At 42.2% G+C, this 26,937-nt stretch overlaps 1 protein-coding gene across 3 annotated transcripts in view; it reads left to right on the top strand.

The window, feature by feature from the left end:
- Positions 1 to 26,937, top strand: part of TSNAXIP1 (translin associated factor X interacting protein 1) — a 72,033-nt gene that overhangs the window by 31,481 nt on the left and 13,615 nt on the right. For all 3 annotated transcript variants that reach the window (XR_012233440.1, XM_073581749.1, XM_073581759.1), the window contains exons 7-9: positions 20,795 to 20,930; positions 22,637 to 22,806; positions 26,504 to 26,663. Coding sequence is in view for 2 of the 3 variants with exons in the window: in XM_073581749.1 (XP_073437850.1) it covers positions 20,795 to 20,930; positions 22,637 to 22,806; positions 26,504 to 26,663 (466 nt within the window). In the remaining variant the exon portion in view is untranslated. The remainder of the gene's footprint in view (positions 1 to 20,794; positions 20,931 to 22,636; positions 22,807 to 26,503; positions 26,664 to 26,937) is intronic.

Below are 26,937 nucleotides of genomic sequence, written 5' to 3'. Positions count from 1 at the left end.
CGAATCCATAAGGCTTCCTTGTCCCGTAGTTGTTCTTCTCTATTTCCTCCACGAATGTGTCTCTCTACCTGTTCAATAGCAAAAACATTGAAAAACGACAAATCTCTATTGTGTGACATAATAAAGTGTTTGGAAGCATTAGATATGCTGCGCACCGTAGGGTTAATAACACCATAGATGTGATCTCGGACACGTTCCTTTAATTTTCTGATGGTGGAACCTACATATTGTAAATTGCATTGTTTGCATTCTATAATATACACTACATGATCTGTGTTACAATTCAAGTAATCATTAATAAAAAAAACTTTATTAGTTAAACAGTCAGAAAAAGACAGCGTTTTAGTCGAGTGTGAACAGGTTTTACATGGAAAAAAACCGCATCTGAAAAAACCCTTGGTTGTCAGCCGATTTGTTTTAGTGCGCTTATTGGATCTGAGGAGACGAGGTGACAGAAAATTACGGAGTGTGGGAGCCCTTCCGGAAACAATTTGAATCCCATTTGCTAGAATTTTGTCCATTTTGTCATCACTTCTGAGTAAATTTAGATTGCGGGATACTATATCTGAGATGGACTTAAAAAAAGTGCTGTAGGTCAGCCCTAGAGTGGGGCTGTTGTTCTTAGACCTGGAGTTAGATCCAGAGTCAGATCGGTTTCCTTCATTAGACAAAGATGCATCATGTGAACTTAGTTCAACAATTAGGCTATGGCAGTGTCGGACTGGCCCACCGGGGAACCGGAGGATTCTCCGGTGGGCCCTGGCATCTGGTGGGCTCTGGCACCTGCTGGCATACAGGGCCAGCAGTTGCCTAGGCCCCCCGCTGCTCCAGGGGCCCCCAGCCAGTGGTGTGTCGCACACCATGCAGCTGCTATGGGGGCCCCTGCCAGCGGAGCAGCAGCGGGTGTCAGGAGGCAGGAGCCCCTGTCCCCGCTGCTAAAGAGAAATGAATATTCACTGCGAAGCAGTGAATCTCATTTCAGGTCTCCACCCCCAGAGGCCCCGCCCCCAGCCCAGTAAGCCGCTCTGCATCAGGGCCGGCGCCGCCCTCAGGCCCCTCTGCTCCTGACTCACAGCCAGTGCGCGATGACGTCACTACATCGCGCACCCGCTGTGTGTCTGGCAGAGGGGGCAGCTCCTGACACTGAAGCCGGGATCAGCGTGGGAGCGAGGAGGAGAGGTATCGTGGTTTTTTTTTTTTTTTTTATATCTCTCTCGCTCTCTCTATCTGTCTCTCTCTATCTATCTATCTCTATTTCTCTATATATCTCTCTCTCTATCTCTCATATCTATCTATCTTTCTATCTCTATTATCTATATCTATCTATCTCTATATCTATCTCTATCTATCGCTCTATCTTTATATCTATCTTTCTATCTCTACATCTATCTCTATATCTATATATCTCTATATCTTTCTATATATATCTCTATATCTATCTATTATGTCTATATATCTATCTCTATATATCTTACTCTATCTCTATATCTATTATCTCTATATTTATTATCTATCTAGCTACCATCTATATCTATCTATCTATCTTTATCTATATATATCTCTATCTAATATCTATATCTATCTATCTCTATACCTATCTATCTATTTATCTATCCGTTATCTATCTCTATATCTTTTCTCTGTATCTATCTATCTCTATATCTATATCTCTCGCTATCTATCGCTCTATCTCTATATCTGTCTCTATATCTATCTTTATATCTATATCTATATATCTATCTCTATATCTATCTCTATATCTATTTCTCTCTATATCTATCTCTATAGCTATCTATCTATATATCTCTATCTATCTCTATATCTATCTCTCTGTATATCTATCTATCGCTCTATCTCTATATCTATCTTTCTATCTCTATATCTATATGTCTATCTATCTTTCTCTATCTATTTATCTCTATATCTTTTCTCTGTATCTATCTCTCTCTATATCTATATCTATCTATCTCTATGTATATCTATTATCTCTATATCTATATCTATTTCTCTCTATATCTCTCTCTATATCCATCTATCTATTTATCTCTATCTCTATATCTATCTCTCTGTATATCTATCTATCTTTTTATCTCTATATCTATCTCTATATCTATCTATCTTTCTCTATCTATCTATCTATCTATCTATCTATCTCTATCTATTATCTATATCTATTATCTATATCTATCTTTCTATCTCTACATCTATCTCTATATCTATCTTTCTATCTATCTCTATATCTATCTATATCTATCTATTATGTCTATCTATCTAGCTATCTCTATTATCTATATCTACCTATCTCTATATCTTTCTATCTTACTCTATCTCTATATTTATTATCTATCTTTATCTATCTCTATCTATTATCTATATCTATCTCTCTATCTATTTATCGATCTCTGTATCTATCTCTCTCTATATCTATCTCTCTATCTACCGCTCTCTCTATCTCTATCTATCTTTATATCTATATCTATCTATCTCTATATCTATCTATTATCTCTATATCTATCTACCTATCTATCTCTATATCTATCTCTATATCTGTTTCTCTCTATATCTATCTCTATATCTCTCTATAGCTATCTATATATTATCTCTACATCTATCTATCTATATATTATCTCTATATCTATCTATCTATATCTATCTATCTCTATATCTATCTATCTCTATATCTATCTCTTATCTCTATATCCATATCTATCTCTATATCTATCTATCTATCTCTATATCTATCTTTCTATCTAACACTATATCTCTATATCTATCTCTATATCTCATTATCTATCTCTATCTCTCTCTTTATCTATCTATTGATCTATCCATCTATCTCTATATCTATCTATTATATCTATCTATTATCTCTATTATCTATATCTATCTATCCATCTATCTATCTATCTAGCTATCTCTATCTATCTCTATATCTCTCTCTATATCTATCTTTCTAACTCTATATCTATCTATCTCTATACATATCTCTATATCTAGCTAATATCTCTATCTATCTCTATATCTATCTTTCTATATCTATCTGTCTCTATAACTATCTCTATATCTATCTATCTATCTCTATATCTATCTATCTCTATATATATCTCTATATCTATTTTTATTTATAGCCATCTATCTATATATATTTATCTCTATATCTATCTATATATGTCTATATTATTATTATTATTATATCTGTATATCGCTATCTATTATCTATCTCTATCTATATATCTATCTATCTCTATCTAACCCCCACCCCCTGAAGATGGCTGGACCGTCATTGTAAATACATCATTGTAAATACAAACCTGTGCTTTGTATCTCCCCCACCTCATTGTAGATTGTAAGCTCCACAAGCAGGGTCGTCTTATTTCGCTTTAATTATTGTATTGTTAACGTTGTTACTTATGACTGTTGTGTTTGAAACTGTTCAACTGTAAAGCGCTGCGGAATATGTTGGCGCTATATAAATAAAGATTATTATTATTATTATTATTATTATCTCTATATCAATCTATCTATCCATTATCTATTTTCTATATATCTCTATATCTATCTACCTATCGATCTATCTATCTATCTTTCTTTCTTTCTTTCTATATCTATCTTTATATCTATCTCTATCTATCTCTATGAATCTTTCTATCTATATCTATCCATTATCTACTTTCTATCCATTATCTACTATCTATCTCTATATCTATCTATTTCTACATCTATCTTTCTATCTATATCTATCTAACTCTATATCTATATATCTATATAGCATTATACCCTATGAGGGGGCAGCATTATACCCTATGAGGGGGTGCATTATTCCCTATGACGTGGTGCATTATACCCTATGAGGGGGGCAGTATTATACCCTATGAGGGGGCAGCATTATACCCTATGAGGGGGCAGCACTATACCCTATGAGGAGGCAGCATTATTCCCTATGAGGAGGCAGCATTATACCCTATGAGGAGGCAGCATTATACCCTATGAGGAGGGCAGCATTATTCCCTATGACGGGGTGCATTATACCCTATGAGGGGGGCAGTATTATACCCTATGAGGGGGTGCATTATTCCCAGCATTATACCCTATGAGGAGGCAGCATTATACCCTATGAGGAGGGCAGCATTATTCCCTATGACGGGGTGCATTATACCCTATGAGGGGGGCAGTATTATACCCTATGAGGGGGCAGCATTATACCCTATGAGGGGGCAGCATTATACCCTATGAGGGTGCAGCATTATACCCTATGAGGAGGCAGCATTATACCCTATGAGGAGGGCAGCATTATTCCCTATGACGGGGTGCATTATACCCTATGAGGGGGGCAGCATTATACCCTATGAGGGGGCAGTATTATACCCTATGAGGGGGCAGCATTATACCCTATGAGGGGGCAGCATTATACCCTATGAGGGGGCAGCATTATACCCTATGAGGGTGCAGCATTATACCCTATGAGGAGGCAGCATTATACCCTATGAGGAGGGCAGCATTATTCCCTATGACGGGGTGCATTATACCCTATGAGGGGGGCAGTATTATACCCTATGAGGGGGTGCATTATTCCCAGCATTATACCCTATGAGGAGGCAGCATTATACCCTATGAGGAGGGCAGCATTATTCCCTATGACGGGGTGCATTATACCCTATGAGGGGGGCAGTATTATACCCTATGAGGGGGGCAGTATTATACCCTATGAGGGGGTGCATTATTCCCAGCATTATACCCTATGAGGAGGCAGCATTATACCCTATGAGGGGGGCAGTATTATACCCTATGAGGGGGGCAGTATTATACCCTATGAGGGGGCAGCATTATACCCTATGAGGGGGTGCATTATTCCCTATGAGGGGGCAGCATTATACCCTATGAGGGGGGCAGCATTATACCCTATGAGGGGGCAGCATTATACCCTATGAGGGGGGCAGTATTATACCCTATGAGGGGGGCAGTATTATACCCTATGAGGGGGGCAGTATTATACCCTATGAGGGGGTGCATTATACCCTATGAGGGGGTGCATTATTCCCTATGAGGGGGGCAGTATTATACCCTATGAGGGGGGCAGTATTATACCCTATGAGGGGGTGCATTATACCCTATGAGGGGGGCAGTATTATATTCTATGAGATGGCTGCATTATATTCTATGAGGGGTCTACATTATATTCTATGAGGGGGCTGCTTTATATTCTATGAGGGGGCTACCCCAACTCCTGCTACATAATTAAGACATGTACAACCTTATATTATACCCGGATATTAGCGTGTTTTACCGCACAATTGGTGGTCTGGTATTTAACTCTATGCAGCTACATAGTGGGCCCCAAGAATGATTTTCTCTGGTGGACCCAAGGTGTTCCAGTCCGACGCTGGGCTATGGGCACACTGAAAACCGGACTCCTTCCCAGAAATCGCGCGTTTTTTTCCCCGCGCGATTTCACCGCGATTCTGTTCGCGATTTTGCCGCATCAATAGTAAAAGATAGAATGTGAAAAATGATAAAAAAATTAAAAATCGGGGTATATTTACCTTCCGGCGTCCCGCGCTGCCATCCCGGGCCACAGCGTTCCCAGTAATGCCTTGCGAGACCTGTGATGACGTAGTCTCGCGTTGCTATAGCAATCTCGCGAGACCACTAGAGTAACGCGAGACTACGTCATCACAGGACCTTGCCGCAAGGCATTACTGGGAACGCTTAGGCCTGGAATGCAGCGCGGGACGCCGGAAGGTAAATGTACCCCGATTTTTTATTCTTTTTTTTTACAGGGGTATGGTGCCCAGGGCCTGGAGGACAGTCTCCTCTCCTCCACACCGTGGGTACCAACCACACATGAGACGCTTAACTTCCCGCATGGTGGGCATAGCCACATGCGGGAAGTAAGCGATTCTCATGCATTCCTATTTGTGCGGAATCGCGGCAATTCTTTGTGATACCGCACAAAAGAATGAGCATGCTGCGTTTGTTTCCGCGATGCGATTCCGCCGCGGAAAAAAGCGCAGCATTAGCACAGCATGTGCGGAATACCATAGGAATGCATGGGAGGCGTTCTGTATAAGATTTTTAAACGTTTTCACGCTGAAAATCGTGGCAAAAATGCTTAAAAATCGCTACGTGTGCACACAGCCTTAAAAGGGAATCACGCGGGTTTTTTTTCCCACAATTTTATGCTCTGTTTGAAGAGACCATTTGGGATAGCTGCGATTCCTCCGTCTGTTCTGAATGCAGACACTTTCCTGTTCATAAGAGAGAGAGTTACTGTAATTGCGTTTTGCTCGAATAAGCCAACCATTGTCCCAGGTGTTCGCCCTATTTTATGGATATCTAAATAAAATATTTTGGATTTTACCCTTTTGAGCTGGACCGTCTCTTCCATATTTTGTCTACTGCCTTCTTACTCACAATTATTTTTCTTTCAACAATAATTTTTTTTTACAGAATTCAGGTGTTTCCATGGGGGCGAAATTCTCCCCTTCTGTTGCAAACCTTGTCATGTCGTGGTGGGAGGAGCTGTACATTTATAATACTAGCAATCCTTTTACAGATTCTATTCAATATTATTCTAGATTCATAGATGACTTTCTGTTAATCTGGATGGGAGACGTGAATCATATACATTTTTTCATGGATTATTTAAATTCTAATCCTCTCAATTTAAAATTTATGTTTTCGTCTGACAGCAAAGCTATGTGTTTTTTGGATCTATGTTTAGTAGGAATACTGTACCTTCTTGTACTATTGCCAGTTCTACTTATCGAAAGAAAACTGCAGGAAACCCCATTCTGCATGCAGTTTCCACCCTGTTAACACTATTAAATCAATCCCTGTTGGTGAGCTCATTCGAGCAAAACGCAATTGCAGTCTCTCCTATGAACAGGAAAGTGTCTGCAGTCAGAACAGACTGAGGAATCGCAACTATCCCAAATGGTCTCTTCATAGAGCGCACAAAATTGTGGGGAAAAAAACGGCGTCTTTCCCTTTTAATTGTTGAACCAAGTTCACACGATGCATCTTTGTCTAATGAAGGAAACAGATCTGACTCTGGATCTAACTCTAGGTCTTAACCCCTTCACCCCCAAGGATGGTTTGCACGTTCATGACCGGGCCAATTTTTACAATTCTGACCACTGTACCTTTATGAGGTCATAACTCTGGAACGCTTCCATTGATCCCGGTGATTCTGACATTGTTTTCTCGTGACATATTGTACTTCATGTTAGTGGTAAAATTTCATTCAAATAACTTGCGTTTATTTGTGGGAAAAACGGAAATTTGGCGAAAATTTTGAAAATTTTGCAATTTTCCAACTTTGAATTTTTATGCCCTTAAATCACAGAGATACAGCACACAAAAAACTTGATAACTAACATTTCCCACATGTTTACTTTACATCAGCACAATTTTGGAACCAACATTTTTTTTTGTTAGGAAGTTATAAGGGTTAAAAGTTGACCAGCGATTTCTCATTTTTACAACACCATTTTATTTTTAGGACCACATCACATTTGAGGTCACTTTGAGGTGTCTATATGATAGAAAATACCCAAAAGTGACACCATTCCAAAAACTGCACCCCTTAAGGTACTCAAAACCACATTCAAGAAGTTTATTAACCCTTTAGGTGCGTCACAGGAATTTTTTGGAATATTTAAAAAAAAATGAACATCTAACTTTTTTTCACAAAAAAAATACTTCAGGTTCAATTTTTTTTATTTTACCAAGGGTAACAGGAGAAATTGGACTGCAAAATTTATTGTGCAATTTGTCCTGAGTACGCTGATACCTGATATGTGGGGGGGAACGACTGTTTCGGCGCATGGCAGAGCTCAGAATGGAAGGAGCGCCGTTTGAGTTTTTCAATGCAAAATTGGCTGGAATTCAGATTGGACGCCATGTCACGTTTGGAGAGTCCCTGATGTACCTAAACAGTGGAAACCCCCTACAAGTGACCCCATTTTGGAAACTAGACCCCCCAAGGAACTTATCTAGATATGTGGTGAGAACTTTGAACCCACAAGGGCTTTACAGAAGTTTATAACGTACAGCGGTACAATTAAAAAATCATATTTTTTCCACAAAAATGATCTTTTCACCCTCAATTCTTATTTTTCCAAGGGTAACAGGACCCTAAAAGTTATTGTGCAATTTGTCCTGAGTACGCTGATACCCCACATGTGGGGGTAAACCACTATTTGGGCGCATGGCAGAGCTCGGAAGGGAAGCAGCGCCATTTGACGTTTTTGGCTGGAATTGAGATCGGACACCATGTCGCGATTGGAAAACCCCTGATGTACCTAAACAGTGGAAACCCCCCACAAATGACACCATTTTGTAAACTAGACCCCCCAAGGAACTTATCTAGATGTGTGGTGAGAACTTTGAACCCCCAAGGGCTTCACAGAAGTTTATAACGCCCGGGCGTGAAAATAAAAAATTCGTATTTTTTCCACAAACATGATATTTTAGTCACCATTTTTTTATTTTCCCAAGGGTACCAGGAAAAATTGGACCCCAAAAGTTGTTGTCCAATTTGTCCTGAGTATGCTGATACCCCATATGTGGGAGAAAACTACTGTATGGACACACGTCGGGGCTCGGAAGGGTAGTGACGTTTTGGAATGCAGACTTTGATGGAATGGTCTGCGGGTGTCATGTTGCCTTTGGAGAGCCCCTAATGTACCTAAACAGTGGAAACCCCCAACTAATGACCCCATTTTGAAAACTAGACCCCCTAAGGAACTTATCTAGATGTGAGGTGAGCACTTTGAACCCCCAAAGGCTTCACAGAAGTTTATAATGCCAGGGCATGAAAATAAAAAAATCGTATTTTTTCCACAAACATGATCAATTAGTCCCCAATTTTTTTATTTTCCCAAGGATAACAGGAGAAATTGAACCCCAAAAGTTGTTGTCCAATTTGTCCTGAGAACGCTGACACCCCATATGTGGGAGAAAACTACTGTATGGACACACGTCGGGGCTCGGAAGGGAAGTAGTGACGTTTTGGAATGCAGACTTTGAGGGAATGTTCTGCGGGTGTCATGTTGCCTTTGGAGAGCCCCTAATGTACCTAAACAGTGGAAACCCCCACAAATGACCCCATTTTGGAAACGAGACCCCCTAAGGAACTTATCTAGATGTGTGGTGAGCACTTTGAACCCCCAAGGGCTTCACAGAAGTTTATAATGCCCGGGCATGAAAATAAAAAAATCGTATTTTTTCCCCAAACATGATCAATTAGTCCCCAATTTTTTTATTTTCCCAAGGGTAACAGGAGAAATTGGACCCCAAAAGTTGTTGTCCAATTTGTCCTGAGTACGCTGACACCCCATATGTGGGAGAAAACTACTGTATGGACACACGTCGGGGCTCGGAAGGGTAGTGACGTTTTGGAATGCAGACTTTGATGGAATGGTCTGCGGGTGTCATGTTGCCTTTGGAGAGCCCCTAATGTACCTAAACAGTGGAAACCCCCAACTAATGACCCCATTTTGAAAACTAGACCCCCTAAGGAACTTATCTAGATGTGAGGTGAGCACTTTGAACCCCCAAAGGCTTCACAGAAGTTTATAATGCCAGGGCATGAAAATAAAAAAATCGTATTTTTTCCACAAACATGATCAATTAGTCCCCAATTTTTTTATTTTCCCAAGGATAACAGGAGAAATTGAACCCCAAAAGTTGTTGTCCAATTTGTCCTGAGAACGCTGACACCCCATATGTGGGAGAAAACTACTGTATGGACACACGTCGGGGCTCGGAAGGGAAGTAGTGACGTTTTGGAATGCAGACTTTGAGGGAATGTTCTGCGGGTGTCATGTTGCCTTTGGAGAGCCCCTAATGTACCTAAACAGTGGAAACCCCCACAAATGACCCCATTTTGGAAACGAGACCCCCTAAGGAACTTATCTAGATGTGTGGTGAGCACTTTGAACCCCCAAGGGCTTCACAGAAGTTTATAATGCCCGGGCATGAAAATAAAAAAATCGTATTTTTTCCCCAAACATGATCAATTAGTCCCCAATTTTTTTATTTTCCCAAGGGTAACAGGAGAAATTGGACCCCAAAAGTTGTTGTCCAATTTGTCCTGAGTACGCTGACACCCCATATGTGGGAGAAAACTACTGTATGGACACACGTCGGGGCTCGGAAGGGAAGCAGTGACATTTTGGAATGCAGACTTTGATGGAATGGTCTGCGGGTGTCATGTGCGTTTGGAGAGCCCCTGATGTACCTAAACTATTGAAACTCCCCACAAGTGACCCCATTTTGAACACTAGGCCCCCCACGGAACTTATCTAGATGTGTGGTGAGCACTTTAAACCCCCAAGTGCTTCACAGAAGTTTATAACGCTCGGACGTGAAAATAAAAAAATCATTTTTTTCCACAAAAGTGATATTTTTGCCCCCAATTTTTTATTTTCCTAAGGGTAACAGGAGAAATTGGACCCCAAAAATTGTTTTGCAATTTGACCTGAGTAGGCTGATACCCTACATGTGGGGGTAAAACACTGTTTGGGCGCATGGCAGACCTTGGAAGGGAAGGAGCACCATTTGACTTTTTCAACTCAGAATTGGCTGGAATTGAGATCAGATGCCATGTTGCATTTGGAGAGCCCCTGATGTGCCCAAACAGTGGAAACCCCCAATTATAACTCCAACCCGAACCCCAACACACCCCTAACCCTAATCTCAGCCCTAACCCTAACCCTAGCCCTAACCCTAATGGAAAAATGGAAATAAATACATTTTTTTAATTTTATTATTTTTCCCTAACTAAGGGGGTGATAACGGGGGGTTTGATTTACTATTTATGGCGGTTTTTATGTTTGGCAGCTGTCATACGCTAAAAGACGCTTTTTATTGTAAAAATAGTTTTTGCATCACCACATATTGAGAGCTCTAATTTTTCCGTATTTTGACCCACCGAGTCATGTGAGGTCTTATTTTTTGCGGGACGAGTTGACGTTTTTATTGGTACCATTTTCGGGCACGTGACATTTTTTGATCGCTTTTTATTCCTATTTTTGGGACGCAGAATGAACAAAAACCAGCGTTTCATGAATTTCTTTTGGGGGGGTGCGTTTACACCGTTCCGCGTGCGGTAAAATTGATGAAGCGGTTTTATTCTTCGGGTCAGTACGCTTACAGAGATACCTCATTTAGGTCATTTTTTTATGTTTTGTCGGTTTTATGCAATGAAAACTATTTTATATAAAAAATAATTATTTTTGCATCGCTTTATTCTGCGAGCTATAACTTTTTTACTTTTTCGCTGATGATGCTGTGTGGCAGCTCGTTTTTTGTGGGACAAGATGACGTTTTCAGCGGTACCATGGATATTTATATGCGTCTTTTTGATCGCGCGTTATTACACTTTTTGTTTGGCGGTATGATAATAAATCATTATTTTTTGCTTCGTTTTTTTATTTTTTAAGGGGTTCGCTAAAGAGGTTAACTAATGGGACAGTTTTATAGGGCGGGTCGTTACGGACACGGCGATACCTAATATGTGTACTTTTATTGTTTTTTTTATTTCTAAAAAATGGATTTATTTGGGGGAATATTTTTTTTTTTTCTAATTTATTTGGCGATTTTTTTAATTTATTTTAACACTTTTTTAATTTTTTTTTACTTTATTAAATAGTCACAGGTGGGACATCACAGATCACTGTGACAGATCAGCAATCTGTCACAGGCACTGCAGAAGGCTTCCTCATGCCTGCGCTTTGCAGGCACTGAGGAAGCCAGCTTCCTGCAGGCCCCCGTCGCCATCTTGGATTCGGGGGCCTGCAGGAAAGGAGCCCCCCGCAGCAGCGCTGCACATTGCGCTGCCGTGGGGGGCTCAGGGAAGCACGGAGGGAGCCCCCTCCCTGCCGATGCTTCCCTTTAACCCCCGGTACACCGCGATCATGTTTGATCGCGGTGTGCAAGGGGTTAACGTGTTGGAGGCGGTCCGTGACCGCCCCTGACACATTGTGCCGGGTGTCAGCTGTGATAATCAGCTGACACCCGGCCGCGATCGCGATCAGCGGCGCTCACCACGTGGGCGCCGCTGATCGCGGTAGACGTACTATCCCGTCCATGGGCATAGGGGCCCGGGTCCCATGGACGGGATAGTACGTCTGATGTCAGAAAGGGGTTAAAGGGCCTTTACACATAGCGATATCGCTAAAGCGTCACCGATTTTGTGACGCAGCAGCGATATTGCTAGCGATATCGCTATGTGTGATACTTACCTCCGACCGCTCCCCCGCTGTCTGTCGCTGATCGCGCAGCTCCATTTCTTGTCAGGTGCTTCCTGCTGGTGCCGACGAGCGACGTGTAGACGCGGGCGGGAGGGCGTCAGGATCGCCGTGTCTGAAAGGTAAGTAGCGACCCCCGACCCCTGCTATGTCGTTGGTGAGATCTGCCTGTTTGGCAGCTCACTAGCGACCACTTAGCGATGCACCAGCGATCCTGACCGGGTCATATCGTGGTCGGGATCGCTGGTGCATCGCTAAATGTAAAGGGGCCTTAAGAATAATCGCCCCACTCTAGGGCTGACCTACAGCACTTTTTTTAAGTCCATCTCAGATATAGTATCCCGCAATCTAAATTTACTCAGAAGTGATGACAAAATGGACAAAATTCTAGCAAATGGGATTCAAATTGTTTCCGGAACGGCTCCTACACTCCGTAATTTTCTGTCACCTCGTCTCCTCAGATCCAATAAGCGCACTAAAACAAATTGGCTAACAACCAAGGGTTTTTTCAGATGCGGTTTTTTTCCATGTAAAACCTGTTCACACTCGACTAAAACGCTGTCTTTTTCTGACTGTTTAACTAATAAAGTTTTTTTTATTAATGATTACTTGAATTGTAACACAGATCATGTAGTGTATATTATAGAATGCAAACAAAGCAATTTACAATATGTAGGTTCCACCATCAGAAAATTAAAGGAACGTGTCCGAGATCACATCTATGGTGTTATTAACCCTACGGTGCGCAGCATATCTAATGCTTCCAAACACTTTATTATGTCACACAATAGAGATTTGTCGTTTTTCAATGTTTTTGCTATTGAACAGGTAGAGAGACACATTCGTGGAGGAAATAGAGAAGAACAACTACGGGACAATGAAACCTTATGGATTCGTCTTCTAGATGCATGTGTTCCCACTGGATTGAATTTACGGCAAGAACTCATGTTGCATTATTGATTGTGTTTGTATTATTTGATGATTTTAAATGTGCATCACAGGTTAATTAGTGCCACCTGTGTGTCCTAGTTATATTCTCACACCCCTTCCCTTGGAGCGATACTGAGTGTAAGAACTTTTCGTTCGAAACACGCACAGTGTCTCCTCAACCTTCCCTCTGGTTTTCCGGTCGGGTATATGCAATTCTTGGGTCCTTAGTTCTATTTTGATTGAGGTCTGAGTAATTCTACTTCTCAGTTGTACTTTAGAAATTGCAAATGGACCTGCTCTAGTTTTTCCTGATCTTCCCATAGGTGCTGGTAGTAATATCAATGACTTTGCCAAAGGTTATCTTCTGAGCAGCTCAGTGGAAAGCTCTGGTGCTTTGCAGCATGGGAGTCCAGAGTTCAAATCCCACCATGGATGACATCTGCAAGGAGTTTGTATGTTCTCCCTGTGCTCAGGTGGTCTGCCACCCATGCTCCAAAGACATACAGGTAGGGTATAATGATGGTGTTACCTGTGCAGCATCCAGGAGGGCTGCTTGTCCTCTTCATTGGGCAAGTAGCCTGAGTCCTTATTGGATGAATGTTCAGATACAAGTAGCAAGAAGTTGTGACTGAGCTGTCAAAATACCTTTTTAAAAACGATCTTGACAGCTCAGTCACACCTGAGCTGCATATATAGCAAGCCAATTTCTTGCTACTTGTATCTGAAAATTCATCCAATAAGGACTCAGGTTATTACTAATATTACCCTGGATGGAGAAAAGGAAGATTTTCTACAAGACCAATATTTCTAATGATACCTGTGGTCTGCTGGGTAAGTGATGGAGTCAGCGACTTTCTTCTCCATCACAACTCTTAACAGTATGGGTGTCTTGAGAACACCGATTCTGTTAACAATGTAACAGACAAGGCGGCCCATGACCAGTCTGGCCCTTCTGATATTTGCCAGATGGCCAGTCTGGTCCTGTTTTTCACCTCACTTTAGAAATTGAAATCAATGAACAGATTGGTTAGATGTGTTGGGCAGCTATGTGTATTTTTCCTGACCTTCCCCTAGGTTCTGGGAGTCATATCGATGACTTACCCAGAGTTGAGGTCTCAGGCAACATGATGGCCCAGTGGTTTGCACTGCTGCTGTCCAATGCTGGAGCCCTGGGTTCAACTCTGACTGAGGACAATGCGATTCCTCTTCTCAGGTGTATTTTAGAAATTGTAGTCAGTGACTGCAATTGGGACCTGCTCTAGTTTTTCCTGACCTTCCCATAGGTGCCTGGAGTTATATAGATGACTTACCCAGAGGTTAGCACTTGGGCAGCATTATGGTGCAGTGGTTAGCACTGTTGCTGTCTGATGCTGGTTTTCTGGGTTCATCTCTGACTGAGGACAATGAGATTCCTCCACTCAGGTGTATTTTAGAAATTGTAATGGGACCTGCTCTAGTTTTTGAATTGGCCATAAATGCTGAGAGTCCTATTGATGATCTGGCCAGCAATAAACTCTCAGGCAGCGCATTGGCTCAGTGGTTACTGTCTTTGCCATCCTACACTTGGGTCCTTAGTTCAACTCTGACTGAGGTCAATGAGATTTCTTCTCTCAGACACACCTCAGAAAATGAAATCAGAGACCTCAAATAAAACCTGCTCTTTCTTTTCATGACCTGTCGGTGGTTACTGATAGGCATATTGATGACCTAGCCATCAAGTATTGCTATGGTAGCTCAGTGGTTAGCTCCCTTTCCTTTCAGTGTTTGGGTCTTTAGTTCTATTCTGACTGAGGTCTGTGTAATTCTACCTCTTAGTTGTACTTTAGAAATTGCAAATGGATGCACTCTAGTTTTTCATGACCTGTCGGTGGGCACTGATAGACATATTGATGACCTAGCCAGCTGGTAATTCTCAGGTAGCATGGTAGATCAGTGTTTAGCTTGATTACCTTTCCATGCTTTGGTCCTTAGTTCTATTCTGACTGAGGCCTGAATAATTCTACCTCTCAGTTGTATTTTAGAAATTGCAAATGGACCTGCTCTAGTTTTTCCTGATCTTCCCATAGATGCTGGTAGTAATATCAATGACTTTGCCAAAGGTTATCTTCCGAGCAGCACAGTAGCTCGGTGAAAAGCACTGATGCTTTGCAGCATGGGAGTCCAGGGTTCAAATCCCACCATGGATGACATCTGCAAGGAGTTTGTATGTTCTCCCTGTGCTCAGGTGGTTCACCACCCGTGCTCCAAAGACATACAGGTAGGGGTTAATGATGGTGTTACCAGTGCAGCATCCAGGAGGGCTGCTGCTTGCCCTCTTCATTGGGCAAGTATCCTGAGTCCTTATTGGTTGAATGTTCAGATACAAGTAGCAAGAAATTAGCTTGCTATCTAGACAGCTCAGGTGCACCTGAGCTGCCAACACCATTTTAAGAAACTAATTATGAAAAGGTGTTGACAGCTCAGGTGCACCTGAGCTGTCTATATAGCAAGCTAATTTCTTGCTACTTGTATCTGAACATTCATCCAATAAGGACTGAGGCTACTTGCCCAATGAAGTGGCAAGCAGCCCTCCTGGATGCTGCACAGGTAACACCATCATTAGCCCCTACCTGTATGTCTTTGGAGCATGGGTGGCAGACCACCTGAGCACAGGGAGAACATACAAACTCCTTGCAGATGTCATCCATGGTGGGATTTGAACCCTGGACTCCCATGCTGCAAAGCATCAGTGCTTTCCACTGAACTACCGTGCTGCTCGGAAGATAACCTTTTCCAAAATCATTGATATAACTCACAGCACCAATGCGAAGATCAGGAAAAACTAGAGCAGGTCCATTTGCAATTTCTAAAGTACAACTGAGAGGTAGAATTACTCAGACCTCAGTCAGAATAGAACTAAGGACCCAAGCATTGAAAGGTAATTCAGCTAACCACTGAGCCACCACACTTCCTGAGACTTTCTTAATGGCTAGGTCATCAATATGTCTATCAGTGCCCACCGACAGGTCATGAAAAACTAGAGCAGGTCCATTTGCAATTTCTAAAGAAGACCTGCGAGGAGGAATTACTCCAACCTCAGTCAGAGTAGAACTAAGGACCCAAGCATTGAAAGGTAATTGAGCTAGCCACTGAGCCACCATAGAATTACCTGATGGTTAGGTCATCAATATGCCTATCAGTACCCGGCAGGTCATGAAAAGGAAGAGCAGGCTTCATTTGAGGTCTTTGATTTCATTTTCAAAGATGTGAGGAGAAATCTCATTGACCTCAGTCATAGGTGAACTAAGGACCCAAGTGTAGGATGGCAATGGCAGTAACCACTGAGCCACTGTGCTGCCTGAGAGTTTATTTCTGGCCAGATCATCAATAGGACTCTCAGCATTTATGACAAAGTCGAAAAAACTAGAGCAGGAACCATTACAATCACTGACTACAATTTCTAAAATTCACCTGAGAGGACAAATCTCACGATCCTCAGTCAGAGTTGAACACAGGACACGAGCATTGGACAGCAGCAGTGCTAACCACTGGGCCATCATGCTGCCTGAGCACTAAACTCTGGGTGTCATCAATATGACTCCCGGCACCTATGGGAAGGTCAGGAAAAATACACATAGCTGCCCAACACATCTAACCAATCTGTTCATTGATTTCAATTTCTAAAGTGAGGTGGAAAGTGCCTTGAAAAGTTATTGTTACCCCATGAACATTTCTAGTTTCTCACATTACACCCACAATTTTCATCACTTTTTTAAAATTAGAAAACTAAGAATCATTTCCTTCACACTTCACAAATATGTGACACTTTGTGATGGTATAGCACATAAAATTCCAATAAGATACATTTAAGTTTGTATGTGTAACGAGAAAAAAATGTGGAAAAGTTCACAGGGTATGAATACTTTTTCAAGGCACTATATATTTATTTTGTAAGTTTTATCGTAAGTCTGAATAGGATGCAATAGACAGGAGCTATGTTTATTTCATGCGTTTTCTTGACATCTTCTGTTCTCTGTGCAGGGAGGGGGAGGAGGTGAGCTGTGACCATGACCCATTGTCATGTATTTAAAGGGGTTGTCCGGGCTTTTCACATAATCTCAGTACATATCTGGGCTGCAGAATTATGACAATAAGTAATTTACTTTCTGTCACTAGTTTGCACGGTTTTCTAGATATTCTGAACAGAACGTCTAAGGGGGGGTGTTATGGCATTGAAATGAGAACTGGTCGTAACCTCCTACTCTACTCCAAACCTACCCTCTATAGCAACAACCCCACCCTCCATAGCTACAGGCCCTCCCCGTCCACATGAAGAAGCTGTCATCACACAGTAACGAATTCTTCCCCTCCAGCAGCCTCACTGCAGAGAGCAGAGAACTGCTCCTCCCCCAGACACACGCTGAACAGTGATCTATGGAAAGTGAAACTAGTGAGGAGGAGGGAAAATCGTCCTGTATTCTGTGCCACTCCATGATTACAATACATAACTCATTATCAGTAATTCCTTCCCTCACTGGCTGCTGGCAGCAGTGAGAACAGACTGTGTGATGGCCAGTGATGGGGGTCTGCAGCTTCTAATCTGCACAGGGGATGGCAGTCACTGATGTAATCTGTTGTGTGACAAAGCCTCTGCTGTGTGAATGAGACAGCTCTGTGTCACTGAAGTCTTAACACAGCAGCAGATTTGGTGCAGTGTATGTGTGAGCACTGTGTCTCTAATGACACAAATACTGATGGGAGCAGCCTGTCCAATCAGCAGCTGTAACAGTGTGAAGTGTTGGGGGTGTATGTATGGAGTTATATATGATACTAAGGATTCTGATACTATAAAGGGCTTGTTTGTGTTGTTGAGGAGCCCTTCCTTCATTCCTTCCTAGCTTTTCACTATTCCTTTCTGACCCTGGCATACCTCCAGCCTGTGTAAGGTGTGTACCTGTATCCTATCACTTTATAATGTTTCTAGCAGAAATACATAACCGATGCACGCGGACCATTCACCTCTGCCAGTGCTGGGAAAGACAAGCTGCAATTTATTTATGTATTTTCCCATCATCTCCGGGCAATTTTCTGTTTTTCGTTTTTCCCTCTCCTTCTTCCATAACTTTTCTATTTTTCCGTCAATACAGACATATGAGGCTTGTTGTTGTTTTTTGAAGGACGAGTTGTTCTTTTGAATCATGTCATTTATTTTACCATATAATGCACTGGAGATTGGGAAAAAATTCAAAGTGCAATTACACATTTGTTTTTTGGGTTTTTTTTATTCACCATGTTCACTATATGGTAACACTGAGGTGTCGGTATGATGTCTCGGGTCAGTACTATATGGTAACACTGACGTGTCGGTATGATGTCTCGGGTCAGTACTATATGGTAACACTGACGTGTCGGTATGATGTCTCGGGTCAGTACTATATGATAACACTGACGTGTCGGTATGATGTCTCGGGTTAGTACTATATGGTAACACTGACGTGTCGATATGATGTCTCGGGTCAGTACTATATGGTAACACTGACGTGTCGGTATACCACCTCGGGTCCGTACTATATGGTAACACTGACGTGTCGGTATACCACCTCGGGTCCGTACTATATGGTAACACTGACGTGTCGGTATGATGTCTCGGGTCAGTACTATATGGTAACACTGACGTGTCGGTATGAGGTCTCGGGTCAGTACTATATGGTAACACTGATGTGTCGGTATGATGTCGCGGGTCAGTACTATATGGTAACACTGACGTGTCGGTATGATGCCTCGGGTCAGTACTATATGGTAACACTGACGTGTCGGTATGATGCCTCGGGTCAGTACTATATGGTAACACTGACGTGTCGGTATGATGTCTCGGGTCAGTACTATATAGTAACACTGATGTGTCGGTATGATGTCTCGGGTCAGTACTATATGGTAACACTGACGTGTCGGTATGAGGTCTCGGGTCAGTACTATATGGTAACACTGACGTGTCGGTATGATGTCGCGGGTCAGTACTATATGGTAACACTGACGTGTCGGTATGATGCCTCGGGTCAGTACTATATGGTAACACTGACGTGTCGGTATGATGCCTCGGGTCAGTACTATATGGTAACACTGACGTGTCGGTATGATGTCTTGGGTCCGAACTATATGGTAACACTGATATGTCGGTATGATGTCTCGGGTCCGTACTATATGGTAACACTGATATGTCGGTATGATGTCTCAGGTCAGTACTATATGGTAACACTGATATCGGTATGATTTCTCGGGTCAGTACTATATGGTAACACTGACGTGTCGGTATGATGTCTCGGGTCAGTACTATATGGTAACACTGATATGTCGGTATGATGTCTCGGGTCCGTACTATATGGTAACAATGAGGTGTCGGTATACCTCGGGTCCGTACTATATGGTAACACTGGACAGGCTGCTCCCATCAGTATTTGTGTCATTAGAGACACAGTGCTCACACATACACTGCACCAAATCTGCTGCTGTGTGACGACATCAGTGACACAGAGCTGTCTCATTCACACAGCAGAGGCTTTGTCACAGAACAGATTACATCAGTGACTGCCATCCCCTGTGCTGATTAGAAGCTGCAGACCCCCATCACAGTCTGTTCTCACTGCTGCCAGCAGCCTGGGACAGTGAGGGAAGGAATTACTGATGAGTTATGTATTGTAATCATGGAGTGGCCCAGAACACAGGACGATTTTCCCGCCTCACTAGTTTCACTTTCCATAGATCACTGTTCAGCGTGTGTCTGGGGGAGGAGCAGCTGGGTGGTCGTTACTGTGTGATGAGAGCTTCTTCATGTGGACGGGGAGGGCCTGTAGCTATGGAGGGTGGGTTTGTTGCTATAGAGGGCATGTTTGGAGCAGAGTAGGAGGTTACGACTAGTTCTCATTTCAATGCCATAACACCCCCCCCCCCCCCCCCTTGGACGTTCTGTTCAGAATATCTAGAAAACCGTGCAAACTAGTGAGAGAAAGTAAATTACTTATTGTCATAATTCTGCAGCCCAGATATGTACTGAGATTATGTGAAAAGCCCGGACAACCCCTTTAAGTGTTAAAAGGGTATTCCCATCTCAAGGATCCTATCCCAATATGATGTCAGTGTAATAATAGTAATATTAGCAAATACCTCCAATTAGACATGGAGTATAGTTCTCCTTATTCGCTATGTCGCTTACCCCATGTGCAGGGCATTGCAGTAGCTTAGGTATCCATGGTTACAACCACTAACAACTGTCACTGTATCAGTGGTTGTAACCATGGATACTTAAGCAACTGCAATGAACTGCAGATGGAGTAAGCAACATAACAAATCAGGAGAACTATACTTTTCTGTACCACTGCCGGGGTCAGCTCCCAGGTTCCTTGCTCCCGCTTTTCCCAGGAATGGCGTATGACTAATGCTACCAATCACTGGCTTGCTTACAGTTTAAATGGCATTGTAGAAATTGGGCTAGAAAGTGGCCAACCACTTTAATAAGTTTAAAAATGTCTTCTTTTCATATCAAATGTTCTAAAATATTTGCAATTAGCATCTTAGGTTCTTCTGTAACAGAAACTTCCCTTATACAGCTGTATAGATGATGATATTGCTCTTAGGTCTCCAAGCTGCAGGAAGAGATGGAAAAGGTATATCTGATGTACAGGAACGAGTGTGACGCGCGGAAACTTCTTATTTCTGATATCAATGAGCTGAAGTATCAACAAGAAGATCTCAGGCTGTCCCAAGGTCATAGTAAGTTACAGAACTGTAAAAGGACATATGGACATATTCAATCTGTCATCATGCTTGTCAGCTAAGTAACATTGTAATTGCAATGCATTACAAATCTTGTACTGACCCTGAGTTACATCCTGTATTATACCCCAGAGCTGCACTCACTATTCTGCTGGTGCAGTCACTGTGTACATACATTACTGATCCTGAGTTACATCCTGTATTATACCCCAGAGCTGCACTCACTATTCTGCTGGTGCAGTCACTGTGTACATACATTACTGATCCTGAGTTACATCCTGTATTATACCCCAGAGCTGCACTCACTATTCTGCTGGTGCAGTCACTGTGTACATTACATTGCTTATCTTGTGCTGGAGCTGAGCTGTATGGAGAACGGCATGGAGAGAAGTCTGTGTGGAGGAGGGCATGGAGAGCAGTCTGTATGGAGAGGGTATAGAGAGCAGTCTGTATGGAGAGCAGTCTGCATGGAGGGGGAATAGAGAGCAGTCTGTATTGAAAGTTGAATGGAGAGCAGTCTGTATGGAGGAGGGCATGGAGATCAATCTGCATGGAGGGAGGAATAGACAGCTGTCTGTATGGAGAGCAGTCTGTATGGAGGGAGGCATGGAAAGCAGAGTGTATAAAGGGAGGCATGGAAAGCGGCCTGGAAGTGGGATGTAGGGGTGCAGTCTGTATGTATGGAGGGCAGCCTGGTGGGGAATGGAGAGTGGTCTGTATGTAGTGGGAATGTAAAGCAGTCTGTATGGATGGGGGAATAGAGAGCAGTCTGAATAGGAGTGAATGGAGAGCAGCCTTTATAGAGGAGAGCATGGAAATCTGTCTGTATGAAGGGGAGCATGGAAAGCAGTCTGAATGGAGAGCATCCTGGAGGGGGATGGAGAGCAGTCTTTTTGTAGGGGGAATGGAAAGCAGTCTGTATGTATGGGAACATGGAGGGCAATCGATATGGAGGATGGCATGGATAGCAGCATGGTGGGGGGATGGAGAGCAGTTTGTATGGAAGAGGAAAAAAGAGCAGTCTGCATGTGTGGGGGCATGGAGAGCAATCTGTATGGAGGGTGGCATTGAGTGCAGTCTATATGTGTGGGGGCATGGAGAGCAATCTGTATGTAAGGGGAATGGAGAGCAGTTTGTATGGAAGGTGGCATGGATAGCAGCCTGACGGGGGCATGGAGAGCAGTCTATGTAGGGGGAAAGAAGTCTGTATGTTGTATGTATGGACGGCAGTCTGTATGGAGGAGGGCATGCAGTGCAGTCTGAGCAATCTGTAGGTATGGAGGCATGGAGAGCAACAGCAACCTGTATAGAGGAAGGCATGGAAAGCAGTCTGTATGTAGGAGAGCAGTCTGTATTGAAGCGCAAATGGAGAGTATTATGTGTGGAGGAGGGCATAAAGAGTATCCTGTATGGAGAGGGGCATGGACGAAGTCTGTAAGGAGGGGACATGAAGAGGATTCTGTAGGGGGGATGGAGAGCTGTCTGAGTAAAACATGGGGGATGAGGAGCAGTCTGTAGTAGACATGGGGGGCAGGATGCAGCTTGTGTAAGGAGGCAGGATCATTAGCATATTGCATGTATCATCCTCATAGGGTACAAAAGGCCTTTCTGCCCCATATTGGGCTCCTAGCCTAAAGTTGTACAGCCACCTGTACACTCCTGATCGTTAGGTTTGTTTAGTTATCACAACTTATGTATTGCAGAAGAGCAGGGAGAAGACCCAGTGACTTTAGCTGTGGCACTAAGAGCCGCCCGAAATGATCTTACAAAAACTCAAGTTCTACTGAACACATTAAAAGCCGATTATGGAGATGTTGTTCCCAGAAGAGACTTTGAGAATCAGGAAAGACACCTAGCTGCGTGTGTAGAAAAGGCAAGTCTTTACATGTGTACTGTATATGCTTTTCATATTTTTTTTTAATTATTTTTATGCATTTTTGTATTATTTAAAAACACTGTACGTCACTACGGTTAATGAATACGTGAACTCCATTATCGATATATATGTAAAAAATGTAGCTACTTAGTTAATTTTTTTAATAAAAAACTGTAAAAGCCATTTTTTTTAAACTTAAAAACAGTTCACCAAGTACCTTATGATTTTAGCTTTTACAGCAATAGCGGAGTTCATGTTTTCATTACGTTTAGTGTGTGGGCATGTTTGTATATTGGACACAACATATTTGTCCACCTGTATATTAATTCAATATTATAGATGTGATTGAACCTGTTTTATATATTTTTTATTATTTTTGTGTTATTATTTTGCTGTTGTCTGCCTTTACATTTTTATTTAAAGAAAACCACTCCCGTTTTTTTTTTTTTTTTTTTAGACTACCCTCCAACTTGGCTTGTCGGTCATGATCTGCACTTTTATGTACTTCCATGTAGTAAGACCTCCTTTTTTCTGCCTTTCATCCTCCATCTTGATTCCATATTTCACCCTGCATTTTATTCCTCTTCGCTCTGCTATAAATTGCATGATGCGTCAGGGCAGCATCCCATGAAAGCTAGAACCAGTAAATTTATGTCTCATGGGATAACACTGTGATTATTATCCTTCCTTTTATGTTCTCCATTATAAGCTAATATACTATAAGTGTACAAGTCAGTACATTAAACTGTAGTCTCATACATTATAACTATGATAGGAGCTGTGCAGTCATCATCATCTGTGAAAAAAAGCTTGTCCCCATAACCTTGTGGAAAGCTTCATTGGGACAGTCCATACAGTTTCATCATCATCATCATCATCATCTAGTAACTTCCAGTGACTGGGATAGTGCATAAGACACAAATGCATGTACAGTGGTGTGAAAAAGTGTTTGTCCCCCTTCCTGATTTCCTATTCTTCTGCATGTTTGTCACATTTAAATGTTTCATATCACCAAACAAATTTAGGTATTAGACAAAGATAATTTAAAAACTGCATTTTGTGATTATTTTTGTTATGGTCTTTATTATGAAGAGAAAAATAAATCCAAAACTTACAGGGCCCTGTGTGAAAAAGCGATTGCCCCTTAAAACAAATTAACTGTGACTTATCACATCTTTGGGAAGATGAGTTCAAATTCCCGAGCCACGCCAAGGCCTGATTACTGCCACACCTGTTCTCAATCAAGAAATCACTTAAATAGGACATGTTTGACAAAGTGAAGTAGACCAAAAGATCCTCAAAAGCTAGATGTCATGCTGCAATCCAAAGATATTCTGGAACAAATGCGAAAAAAAATTAATTGAGATCTATTAGTCTAAGGCTGTGTGCCCACGTAGCGATTTTTAAGCGTTTTTGCCGCGATTTTCGGTGTGAAAACGCTGCGAAAACGTTTAAAAATCGTGTACAGAACGCCCCCCCATGCATACCTATGGCATTCCGCACATGCTGTGCTAATGCTGCGCTTTTTTCCGCGGCGGAATTGCATCGCGGAAAAAATCGCAGCATGCTCATTCTTTTGTGCGGAATCGCAAAGAATTGCCGCGATTCCGCACCCATAGGAATGCATGAGAATCGCTTACTTCCCGCATGTGGCTATGCCCACCATGCGGGAAGTTAAGCGTCTCATGTGCGGTTGGTACCCACGGTGTGGAGGAGAGGAGACTGTCCTCCAGGCCCTGGGTACCATACCCCTGTAAAAAAAATAAAAAATGGGGGTATATTTACCTTCCGGCGTCCCGCGCTGCATTCCCGGCCTAGCGTTCCCAGTAATGCCTTGCGGCAAGGCCCTGTAATGACGTGGTCTCGCGAGATCGCTATAGCAACGCGAGACTACGTCATCACAGGTCTCGCAAGGCATTACTGGGAACGCTGAGGCCCGGGAATGCAGCGCGGGACGCCGGAAGGTAAATATACACCGATTTTTTTATTTTTTTTTATTTTTTTTTAGCATTTTAACATTCTATCTTTTACTATTGATGCCGCATAGGTGGCCTCAATAGTAAAAACCTGGTCACACTTGTCAAACACTATGTTTGAGTGTGACCAACCTGTCAAATCACTTTCCAAGCGATGCTTCAAATCGCTTGGAAAGTGCTTGAATATCGCACGCGAAAATCGCAGCAAAATCACGATCATAATCGCGGTAAAATCGCGCGGAAAAAAACGCGCGATTTCTGGGAAGGAGTCCGGTTTTTAGTGAGCGTTTTAAGACGCTACGTGGGCACATAGCCTGAAAAAGGTTTTAAAGCCATTGCTAAAGCTTTGTCACTCCAGCAAACCACAGTGAGAACCATTATCCACAAATGATGAAAACATGGAACAGTGGTGAACCTTCCCAGGAGTGGCCAGGCAACCAAGATTACCCCAAGAGCACAGTGATGATTCATCCAAGAGGTCACAAGAGACCCCACAACAACATCAAAAGAACTGCAGGCCTCACTGGCTTCAATTAAGGTCCGTGTTCATAACTCCACCGAAAGAAAGACCGGGCAAAAATGGCCCGCATGGCAGAGTTCCAATAATGAAAACCAGTGGCGAGTAATTAGAACATAAAGGCTCCTTTCAGTTTTGCCAGAAAACATCTTGATGATCCCCAAGACATGTGGGAGAATACTCAGTGGAATAACGAGACAAAAGTTTAACTTTTTAAAAGGTGTATGACCCATTACATCTGACAGAGAAGTAACACAGCATTTCAGAAAAGGAACATCACACCAACAGTAAAATATGGTGGTGGTAGTGTGATGGTCTGGGGCTATTTTGCTGCTTCAGGACCTGGAATACTTGCTGTGGTAAATGGAAACATGGATTCTGCTGTCTATCAAAAAATACTAAAGGAGAATGTCTGGCCATCTGTTCATGATCTCAAGCTGAAGCGCACTTGGGTTATGCAGCAGGACAATGATCTAAAACATACCAGAAAGTCCACATCTGAATGGCTAAAGAAAAACAAAATTAAGACTAGTGCCCTAGTCAAAGTCCTGACCTTAATCCAATTGAGATGCTGTGGCATGACCTTAAAAAGGCGGTTCATATTCCGAAATCCTCCAATGTGGCTGAATTACAGCAATTCTGCAAAGATGAGTGGGCGAAAATTCCTCCAGAGCGTTGTAAAAGACTCATTAACATTTATCGCAAACGCTTGATTGGAGTTGTTGCTGCTAAGGGCGGCTCAACCAGTTATTAGGTTTAGGGGGCAAGCACTTTTTCCACACAGGGCCCTGCAGGTTTGGATTTTTTTCCTTTAATAAGAAAAACCTTAGTCTAAAAACTGCATTTTTTGATTATTTGTGTTATGTTTATCTAATATTTACATTTGTTTGGTGATCTGAAACATTTAAGTGTGACAAACATGCAAAAGAATAAAAAATCAGGAAGGGGAAAACACTTTTTCACACAACTATAATTCCCAGGAGATCACCATATAACCATATGACACAACTGAAGAAGTACAGGAGGAATTAAAAAAAAAAAAAGAAAAAAATCTAGGAATTCTACTTTAACTCCATCGGGTCAAGCAGAACAAGACAACTTTTAGGAGGACAACTGTTGGCGAATTTCCTCATTGTATATATATTTAATTTTTTATTTTTTATAAACAAGGCACATATATAATTGATCTTTATTGATGCAGATTGGCGTTCTTCAGAACGACCTCTCCCAATTACAGCAGGAACACAAGTCACTTCTAGAGATCAACCAACAAGTTGTACAGCAGCGTGATTCTATCTGCCAGGAGGTGGACGATCTTCAGAAAAGCAGAACCCCTAGGCCAGACTGGGAGAAATGTATAGGTATGTTCAACCATTGTATCATTTTTTTTTCCCCTTAAATGTTAAAAATAAATATATTTCATTTAAAGACTGACATGTTCAGTTTTGTACCCCTTACCTAGTGTAGTTATATGGCAGGGTAAGCTTTGACCAGTCATCATCAGTAAACCCTGAAGCCTGGTAGTACACAGCACATTACATTCAAGTCTATATAGTACATGGATGATGGTGGGTCTGACAGAATGCTTAGAGACTCTCCATTCTAGGTTGGGGGATGGGGAGCCGACCCAGGAAA

Source organism: Dendrobates tinctorius, unplaced genomic scaffold (genome assembly GCF_039654945.1).
Source record: "Dendrobates tinctorius isolate UK_male_01 unplaced genomic scaffold, ASM3965494v1 ptg000009l, whole genome shotgun sequence".
NCBI classification, from domain to species: domain Eukaryota; kingdom Metazoa; phylum Chordata; class Amphibia; order Anura; family Dendrobatidae; genus Dendrobates; species Dendrobates tinctorius.
Note: the sequence above shows the minus strand (reverse complement) of the source record. Positions and strands in the feature narration are given on the sequence as shown.